The sequence below is a fragment of the Verticillium dahliae genome, genomic scaffold (assembly GCF_000150675.1).
Source record: "Verticillium dahliae VdLs.17 supercont1.2 genomic scaffold, whole genome shotgun sequence".
NCBI lineage: Eukaryota > Fungi > Ascomycota > Sordariomycetes > Glomerellales > Plectosphaerellaceae > Verticillium > Verticillium dahliae.
In genome coordinates, this window is record NW_009276916.1 from 1,576,844 (window position 1) to 1,586,700 (window position 9,857).

At 54.0% G+C, this 9,857-nt stretch overlaps 3 protein-coding genes across 3 annotated transcripts; 1 reads left to right on the forward strand and 2 right to left on the reverse strand.

The window, feature by feature from the left end:
• Positions 1–3,500: 3,500 nt before the first annotated feature.
• Positions 3,501–4,576, reverse strand: VDAG_01341 (methylitaconate delta2-delta3-isomerase; the record flags this gene model as incomplete). Its single annotated transcript, XM_009650227.1, has 1 exon — positions 3,501–4,576. The coding sequence occupies exon 1, from the start codon at positions 4,074–4,076 to the stop codon at positions 3,501–3,503; it is 576 nt and encodes a 191-aa protein (XP_009648522.1). The 5' UTR covers positions 4,077–4,576.
• A 50-nt stretch (positions 4,577–4,626) lies between these two features.
• On the reverse strand, positions 4,627–7,282 carry VDAG_01342 (nitrogen assimilation transcription factor nirA; the record flags this gene model as incomplete). The annotated part of the gene is made up of 6 exons (XM_009650228.1): positions 4,627–5,281; positions 5,307–5,547; positions 5,597–5,987; positions 6,054–6,578; positions 6,753–7,128; positions 7,196–7,282. 6 exons carry the CDS (start codon positions 7,280–7,282, stop codon positions 5,168–5,170), a joined length of 1,734 nt encoding a protein of 577 aa, XP_009648523.1. The 3' UTR covers positions 4,627–5,167.
• Positions 7,283–7,813: 531 nt separating this feature from the next.
• VDAG_01343 (tricarboxylate transport protein) lies at positions 7,814–8,929 on the forward strand (the record flags this gene model as incomplete). Its single annotated transcript, XM_009650229.1, has 3 exons — positions 7,814–7,993; positions 8,067–8,161; positions 8,491–8,929. 3 exons carry the CDS (start codon positions 7,814–7,816, stop codon positions 8,927–8,929), a joined length of 714 nt encoding a protein of 237 aa, XP_009648524.1.
• Between the last annotated feature and the right edge of the window lie 928 nt (positions 8,930–9,857).

Sequence of the window (9,857 nt, forward strand, 5' to 3'; positions counted from 1 at the left end):
GCAGCGTTACAGCCAGAATGGTTCCTCTGCCCGGGACGGCTGTGGCTGCCCATGGCTGTCGAACTTCCCTTCTTTGCTTCTGATTGTTTCAAGGTGACAAGAGTCGTGACGAAACATATGGTCGCGTCGTTCAAGACAATGGACTGGTCGCTACTAACGTAAGTCTCCCAGCCAGCGACGAACAAGTCAGACTAGAGGGCGGGCGGCACGGGAAAGCCAGTCGTTCTTTTTTTGGTCGGTCGGTCGGCCGATAGCTCGCCAGCCTACCATGGCGATCAGGATGTGCACTTTCAAACGGGAAACGGACATCCTGCTGACAGCCACACACGCGCTCTGGCGTCCCAGCGAACACGCGAACACGCGAGTCACAGAAGCGGTCCTGCCGCCGGCCATGGACGCTCAGGACGCACAAGACCAAGTCGTCCCATGTTGTGTGCACCGGCTGGTCTACCATCTTGCCATGTACTCCACAAGGTCCCACGGGCCACGGCAGGCAGGCAGTCCGATAAACATTTTGCACATACGCATTCCTGAGCCTCCGTAGCGAGCACTGCACAGAAATGCGCTGGCCTATTTCTGGGAGCTGTGTGCCCTCGGCTGCGAGTGGGTGGAATGCGGTGAAGTCTGGCTTGGCCTCTGGAGGTCACCAACGTGGCCGATGTCACTCACTCTTCGGATCTTTTTCGCTGTGGATACCTCCTCCCCACAGGTCGTTGGCACTGCCAGGCAGCATAAAGTCGATCATTGATGCGGAATACGATGCTCGTGTGCTAAGTATGGAGCAGCCTTGCGTCGTCTGAGTAATGCGCAAGCCAGGTACGAGGAATCGTGTGGCGAGGTGAAGAGCTGAACGCACGCCACGGCACACAGGGAGCCGTTCGTTCGTCGCCCTGCGCTGCGCTGCGCAGCGCTGCCCTTCTCACGTTACTGCTTAGTCTGTGAACCATTGGTCGTCGTTCAAATGGCTCTTCACATGATGCCAAGCGCATTCCGCTCCGTCCACTGGTTACCACCCAGTGAGATCTCGCTGGCAACATGGGGAGGGCGGCCGACAGGGACAGGCCATCGAACACGCTACACCGGATCCAGGACGGCGTTGACGGATGGCTCGTGCTCGCAGGGATAGATCCAGGGGGCCCAGCCACGATGTGACTCTGCAATGGAGAGGAGAAGTTGCGAAGAAGGCTGGGAAGAACCGGGGACCAGAGACGACCAGAGACCACAAGCCCAGCAACTCGGCCTCGGGTCTTTCATTCGCTGCCACCCACATCAGCCCGTGGCCAGCCAAGCCAGCGTGGTAAAAGGTGCCATGCCACTGCTGGTGAAACACTCTCGGTTTCAGCGGCCAAGCATTTCCGATCCTGTCGCCGTCCGCCCGACGGGCCTCTTTGAAGCCTGACTGCTGGCTACCGTGAGGGAAACGGACACCGCTAGATAGCACGCATCGCGAAAGAGTCGAATGACAGTCGTCGACGTCCTTTGAAGCGCCAGCCTGGTGTAAAGTGTCCGGTGTAAGCGCTCAGTCCAAACCATCGGGACCGGTCCTGGAGTCGTGGCGGTCACGGAGAGGGAATGGAGCCCAACGCATGCGGTCATGCATGCGACCCTTAACCTCTCATCGCCCGTTCGCTCGTCATCGCCGTCACTGCAGCAGTTACCTGGCTTCCTTCTTCGCGAGCCGCCTCTCCTGCCCTCTCCAGCCGCTCTGGCCACCGGTGCTTTGCTACCCTGTGACCTCCACTATCCAGTCTGCCTCGTCCCAATCATTCATCCGAATTATTCGTCCGAGTATTTGCCCCTGGTGCTTGCTTGCCTGAACGCCCACTGCAGTGACTGGCTGAAGGGCTCAGGGGCTCGAGTACGGTTTGCAGAGCCGTTGTTTTACTGCCCAGAGCTGCCAGCCTGCCTGCCAGAGGCACTGCGCGTGCGCGGCCTTCTTCAGACGATGTATTGCGCGGCTCTGTTCTCAGTACCCAGAACCTGTGTTTTTGACCTGCCCGAGCCTACACTCCATGTAGTTGCTACGAAACAAATTCGTGCCGTCGCATGAACCCCCAATCTTACCCTCCTCCTGGTGGTGCACAGGCCTTGGGTGCTAGAGCCATATGGCGGTGCACGTCGTTCGTGGAGGATTTCCCCAGGTAGTCCTCGGCATGAACTGGTCATCGCAAAGACGGGTCAGTCGACAGTGCGTCCGCTCTCGCTCATGCCGCGCTTGCTAAGACGTACGCGATCCACGCTCCCTGCCACGCCACTGAATGCAATGGAGCCATGGTCTGGCCACATCCTCCCTCCCTCCCATCATGTACCGTCCACCTACTGTTAGGGCGCTGCACATGAGAACCAGAAGCAAGGCGGCTAAAAAAAAAAAAAAAAAAAAAAAAAAAAAAAAAAAAAAAAAAAAGCACATAGGTTCTGTCAGATGGTACCTGGAATGCTGTCGGAAGCTGTGGAAAGACAGAGCATGCTGCCTCCAATGTCAGTGTCTTGAAAATGCCAGTTCACGTTGTTGGGCTATTGGCGCGGCCACGAAACGCCATCCTCAGCATGCCGCAGCGTAAGACTTATCATTCAAGGAGCTGGTGTGACAAAGACTTTCTTTCTTTCGGTAAGACAAGTCTTGCGGTGTTGAGACCCAAGTGTTCGGTCGAAGGCCCAGACCCGATGAGGCCGGCGGTTACGCTGGCTCCAATGCGCCTGTTCAAATGGTATGCTGACCGCTTTTCTCCCATGCGCGGTCCGTAACAACGGCGGCCATGATATCGGGCTGCTGTCCTTCAATCTCCATAAGCAAGAAAGACAAAGCCGTCCCGAGGAAGGGGGAAATAGCCGCTTTACTTTCTCAATGGTCTCAGGAGGGTCCTCGCCATCACGTCTTACTGCTGCTTGGTCCGAACTAAGTTGAACAGTGTTAATCACATATGGAGTTGACGTTTTATTGTCAGACACAGTACAATACTTTCCCCTCGAATAATCTTCGAGCGGTTCTCGAAACGATGCAGTGGTCGATTTCGAGGCCACATGGGCCTAGCTTGGTCCAAACTTCAACTTCCATGGAGCCGTTGCCGTGGGTGATTGTGATCACCTGAGTGCTGCAAGAGCTCAAGCCCGGCGCCAACAGATCAGCTCTCTGTTCGAGTTCTTGTTTGTCCCGTGTCGCCGTCCTAGGTGAGCTAGGAGTTCGCTCTGGAGTAAGCGCCTCGCTTTCGCCCAATCTCTGTCCATGTGCAACGCTCTTTGCAACAGTGCCTTTCATGCAGACTGCACTTGCAATACACACTGCGCCGGTCAACTGCAAGCTGGGGTGTGGTTTTCCCATGCTATACGCCAGGACTTGGATGTCTGAGGGCGAGCAGGGTGAAGGACCAGGCCGACAACACGTAGGCTATCTTTGGCGTGCCTCGAACCAGAGCTGCCTCCTCAAGATCTTGCGCAAGGCCCATCAGTACAGCACCGTGTCGGCGAATAGCTTCGGTGACTGTGATAATAAGTGGCGAGTCCTACTGTTGGCCTTTTAGAAGCGGCGCCGTGGTTTGGGCATCTACCAGGACGAATGGATTTGCGGAGTCGATGAGTGTCACATCTACCGAGAAAGGCGACAGGCCTGCCACGTCGTCAACGACGATCTTCTCAGCGCGAACTCCGCTGGGGAAAAGCTTGTTCGTCATGCTCCCTGCCGGATCAACGAACGCGACCTTGATTTCGCTGCCGGAACCCCTGACCACAGGAATGATACAATTGCCGTGCTCCTCGAGCTCACCATTTTCGTCTATCTGTACAGTTTCGACAATGATTCTTGAAGTGTTGGTATTGAAAATCCGTACATCCACAGTTCGTGCGCCAAGCTGAGGCTCCACGAGCTTTTCCTGGACGGCGAACGGCCCGACACCAGAACACATGTTTCCGCAATTGCCGCTCATGTCGATGGCTTCTTTCCCTACGGCTACCTGCACAAAGGTATAGTTGACATCAGCGCCAGGGCGACTTGAAGGAGCTACCACTGCCACCTTCGATGTGACACTTGTTGCGCCGCCAACGCCATCGATCTGGCGGGTGTCGTTGTAACGTGAACCCATTGCGGCCAGGAGGGGAGCAGCCCATACATTCTCTGACGATGGGAGATGCGCTCGATGGATGAAGAGGCCCTTTGACGTGCCAGCTCGCATTAGGACGGCTGGCAATGAACGTCGAGTCCTTCTGGCAGATGAGGAAATGGGAGTGATTGTCATTGTAGATGGAGTTGATGGCCACGAAGCTGGATATAGTGGCGACCAAGTCTTTCTTGGAAGATTCGCTTGCTGGCGTTCATCTATGGGTGTGGCAGGTTGGTGAAGGCTTGTTGAAGATGCTCAGTCACCCTGAAACTTCGGGTATACGCAGCATATTTAAAGGCTTCCGACGGAGTAACAGATCGCATGGAAAATATCGAATATCAAGATGCTTCTCATGGCTCTGATTCCATTTCGCCGAAGCGGTTGTGACACTTGCAGAGCAAGGGATGGTTCCCGTGGACATCCATGGGACGTGACGTTCCCGCGGGAAGGCAGCAGGATTTCGCCCCGTCACCTGGCCCCCCTTTTCCGCCCCCAGTCTCAGTTACTGAGAATAAACGTCGGAGAGTTTTACCTTGCCATCGATTCGTCTTTTTGACAGCTCAAACTGGGACTCTCCGCTACCGAGGGATTTTGCGGTCTTGTGGCGATCCTCAGAACGGGAAACTGTCAAGGGCTGATCCGTTAACCCGAAGAGCAGGTCATCAATCGAGGCTGTCCCACCCGGCGCGTGGATATCCGTGGACCAGGTTGTGACTGTGTTGTCGCTCAAGTTCCGATCATCAAGAGGTCTTATAACTTCGCTGTTAAGGTAAAAACCGCCCGGTGGGATCGGTGCAGTTTGTGCTGGCATGAAGTTGTCCGTATGGCGCAGGTCGGCTTGATATTCGCTCGCTGCGGCAAGCCCGTCCTGGCCCTTGACAAAGCTTTGGATGATGCCATCGATATCGGACCACCCCGCACTGGGTGAAATGTTGTCAGGCACTGCAATCTCAGCCTGTTCTGCGTGTTCGGGTGCTGTGGTGATGTCGGTATTTCCAGTACCATTGTTACTTGAAGGTTGAGCCGTAGATCTTGGCGCGTTTTGGCAGTGAACATCGGAACCTATGTTTCCTTCAGCCACACTGACACCCAGCCTCTTCATCAAGCTTTGTACTATTGCATTTGCTTTCCTCACTGCCCAGCTTGTCTCTGAATTCTCTCGAAATACAGCCAAACATGTCTGCAGGCTGCGATGAGCATCAGACTCGTTACTCCGTTGGCGGCGATGCGCGCATGGATGGTTGCAGCAACATAAGTAGCATAGGAAACCAGATAAGGCGCACGTCGCACAGTAAATGCCCGGTCGTATGCTCTCAGCAGTGCGACGATGCTATCGGCAGCAGATGCGCACGTAATGAATGAGTTGACCGACACAGAGCGTGATGTGGTGTAGAGGTGACCATCTGCCACGAACGGTCGGTGGAGCAGAATGGTGAGGACATGGTACATGGCGCTGCAAATCGTCAGCAAGTGAGCAGCAAAGGAAATGCGGGTTTACTGACTGCAAGCTCAACACGTGCGGTGGAGGTATGCAAGAAGATTTGTTCGGGTCGAATATGAGATGTGTAGGCAGCGATTCCTTCCAAGCACTCAGCTTGGCATTCAGTGTCTCTAGCATCTTGGACAGCTCGGTCGCGGCCTGGCTGAAACTTCTCTCCGTGTAAATGCAACCTAGGATATCGCTCATGGCAACCGATAATCGACACAGCGATGTGAAGGTTGAGGCGCTGTATGCCGGCGAGCCAGGATAGTCATTCGACTGACTGGAATATGCGAAGGGCCTCCAATGCTCAAATTCTTCATAAGTGTCGAGGAACTTGATGGGCACAAGAGTATCTGACTCCTTGATGGTGACGGGCCGACCCTGGTACAAGCTTTGTATCTTATCGACGACTGATATTTGCGGTTAGTTCAGGATGATGGCATGGTGGTCAAAGAGCTCATTAGGCAGGAACATACCGAAAGCGCCCCAGAACACGCGCCTTCGAATCTCAAGGTCTTCGTCAGAAAATTTGCGGCCAAGATCTGGGACATCAACATGCATTCCAAGATCAATGATCATTCGGAATGCGAGACCAGCATATAGCCAGGCGGCACTTCGCTCGTCTCCGAGTACGAATAGAGAGTTCGTCATGACGAGAAGAGCCTGGATTGTGGTTACGTCACTGCGATTCAACGCGCTGCCCAGCAGTTCTCGAACCCGTTCGCGGAACTCCCATCCAGCTGTGCGGACGTCGTTAAGATCTTTGCGAACATCATGCCGAGGGCTAAATTTGGAGGCGCCGAAGTAGATAGCGTTTAGGAGCAGCTTCGCAAAGTATGGACCACCACAAGCCATATCACGCATGAAAGCAGGCCGATACGTGATGAGGAAGGAATGGTGTTGTCGATTCCAGTGAAGAGAAAGAAGATGCATCCCAAGGACGGAATCTACGCCATCGAAATCGAGTGCACCGGATTGGTAATTGAAATCCTCAAGCTGGCCTGTAGAATGGTCAGCGGGGAGTTAGACAGATACCAAGCATCACTCTAGGTAGGTAGGCAGAGCACGCACGTTGCGTGGCAGCTTCAGCGACTAGCCCCTGTTCAATCCATGCTTCTGGCATCCTCGGATGCAGGTCAGCCGCTGAAGCTCGCTCCTGAACGTTGTCCTCGTACAGGGCACTTGTGCGTCCATGATAACTTGAGACACCATTGGCCGACACCACAATGCGAGATACGCCAGTCCGAGGAGTGGTTGTTGGGCTGGTATCTGTGCCGTGCTGGGAATGTTCACGACGTGCAGCAACCACATCGTGATCAGCAGCATTGGGGTGGACGTGCTAGCATCATCGACGCGGCGCACATCCGGGTTGCGCGGCTCGGAGCGGAAGGGGGAGCTGCACCATTGACCAGCAGGCATGGGCCGCTGACGGCGCCGAGTGGATGTCCGAGGCTGAGCGGAGGTATTCGTTTCGGTAAGCGGCTCGTAGACACAGTCCTTCGCGTACGTCCTGCAATTGGCACACGTCGGCTGCTCGTTGTTGCACTTGATCTGGCAGCGAGGTTAGCAGCGGGTGCTGCCTCGAAGTCGAAGATCCGTGCAAGATGAGGAAACAAACCTTGCGCTTCCGGCAAAAGGTGCATGCTTCAACGGCCCGTCTCCGCGGACGACCTGATATGGTGGTGGATCCTGGCGATACTTCCATACCTAGGTAAGGTGGTTTAACATCATGTAACAGAGCATATGACGGGCAGGCTCATGATCAGAAGACGAAACTTGTGTGAAAGGTGGTGCGTTTGACACGGTCGAAGTGACGGGAAGGTGCAATCCAGCATGAACGAACTACCAGCGGGAAGGATGGGCTCAGGTGTGTAGTAGTTTCCCACGGACGGGATGCGCCTTGGCAGGAATGTCATGACAAAAAGGGTGGGGCAGGAGCAGCCGCCCAGCCTCTTAAACGGCAGAAGTAGCCATGCCCTTGCACAGCCATTGCCTTCCCGCGGGATTCGCACCCTAGGCCAAACAACTGTGCCCGCACACTCGAGATCTGACCTCTCTGGACGAGCCATACAGCCTCTGATAATAAGCGAGGAAAAGTCAGAACTCTAGCAGAGGCCTTAGAAATACGTAAAAGACTTGAATAGTGTCCTTGGCAATGTTTCCCTCAGCTTATGCCCTCTTTTTCGCATTTGGCAACTCTTGATCACTTTCATCTCAAATCAGAGTCGTCACAAATATGACATCACTAGCCACCGAAGCATCCAGAGCCCAGGCTCTGAACACGCCAGAATCACTCATAGGAAAGCTCAATAACTCAAAGGCTCCAGCATTGAACCAGAATGCAAAGCGAAAGATCTCCCCCGCACTGTCGTTGTTCTCTGGTGGTGTCGCTGGAGGTGTCGAAGCCACGATTACTGTATGACGTCCTCCGACTCCTCCCAAACTCAAGACTTCCATGATAAGACAGAAAGAAGTGCTGATGAACATAGTATCCTTTCGAATTCGCCAAAACTAGGGCGCAGTTGCAACCAACCCATTCGAGAAATCCCATGGCTGTGATTTCGCATGTCATCCGACAAGACGGGTACGAGGCGTTTACACGGGCTGTTCAACTTTGATCCTAGTACGTGATATAACGTGCCTGGCGAGCTCTCAGTTCCGACTATGCTGACGCGTGTCGAATTAGGGAACGACCTTCAAGGCTGGCGTCAGGTTTCTCTCTTTCGACTCCATCCGGAACCTGTTGATGGATGACCGAGGCCGGTTATCGCCAGCTCGGGGCATTCTTGCTGGAAGGATCGCCGGTGCGGTTGAGAGCACAGTGGCTGTGACACCAACAGAGCGTGTCAAAACAGCCTTGCATGTACTAAATGATGCTCACTCAGGGCTCATCATCTGACAAGTGTTGCACAGAATTGACGACGCCAAATCCGGCTCGCGCAGATACAACGGCGGGGCTCATGCCTTGAGACTGATGATAAGCGAGCGCGGCATCAGCGAAGTATACAGAGGTTTAGCATCAACAACGTTGAAACAGTCGGCGACATCTGCCGTCCGCATGGGCTACTACAACTTCATCAGAGAGGTCTCACAACAGTACGACCTGCCGCAAAATAGCACCATGACCTTCGCCTCCGGAGCTTTAGCCGGCATCATCAACGTATATGCCACTCAGCCCTTTGATTCTGTCAAAACGAAGGCGCAGTCTGCAAAAGGAACCAGTACTTCCGAAGCATTCAAAAGCATTGTGCATGAGCGAGGAATTCGGGGCCTGTGGAGTGGCAGTACGATGAGACTTGGACGGCTAGTACTGAGCGGCGGCATTGTTTTCACTGTGTATGAGAAGGTTTGAGGACTATTTGGCGAACGACGGTAGATAGGATACTTTTGGTAGCAGTAAATAAAGCAATCGCTCCACAGGTTTTCTCGAGTATCTATGGCCAGAACCTCGTGACGACAGCCCTGTCGTAACCACAAGAAGACATCTTTGATTTTTGACGAGATGAAAAATAGTTCAACCAAGATCTTCGATTGGTTGGGCCATCGATATGCCCAAGTGCGCAGTTTCTGGGGGTCTGAAAACTTGGAACCCAGTATCTGTCCACGCCATCATGTCTTTGGAACCTCTTCCGCAAGTCCAAAAACAAAACAAGATGTTTTCGAATGGAATTGCAGATCAATGAGGTATCCGGCTAGCATACCGGTTCTCTTCGGTTTGACTGCCTTCGGCTGAAGAAACGGGTAGGATCTGTATTCCCTTCCCGCGGCAGGCACGGTGATTAGGAAGCGCATCAACCCCGCACCAACCTCACACATGGAATTGTCTATAGACAGCGCCAATTCGACTCATGACCCGGTATTAGGCCCAAAAGTTTTCCTTGGCCGGGCTTGGGGGCATAGGGTGACTCGTCCGGGGCCCCGCACTACCCCGGGGCCAGGCTGCTCATCGGCGCGACTGGCGGCCGACTAGCCCTCAACTTCTACCCGTGCGCCTTAGCCGTCGTAACTTCGAGGCATTATGGAAGGTGTGGGAAATTCAGCTCGTTTCACAAACAATGATGTATAAAGATCAACTGTGTCGCTCGCCAGAGGAGTTTTGATATACCTGAGCAAATCGGCACTGGCTTTTTATCATGGTATCGCACAAAACCGAGCAATCAGAGCATCAATTTGACTCGACATGGCGAAGCAAACTCCAATGACTGACTCCACGGGCAAGGATACTATCATGTTCGCTGAGAATATCGGCAAAGAAGACCAGGTCGATGTTCAGCTCGAGG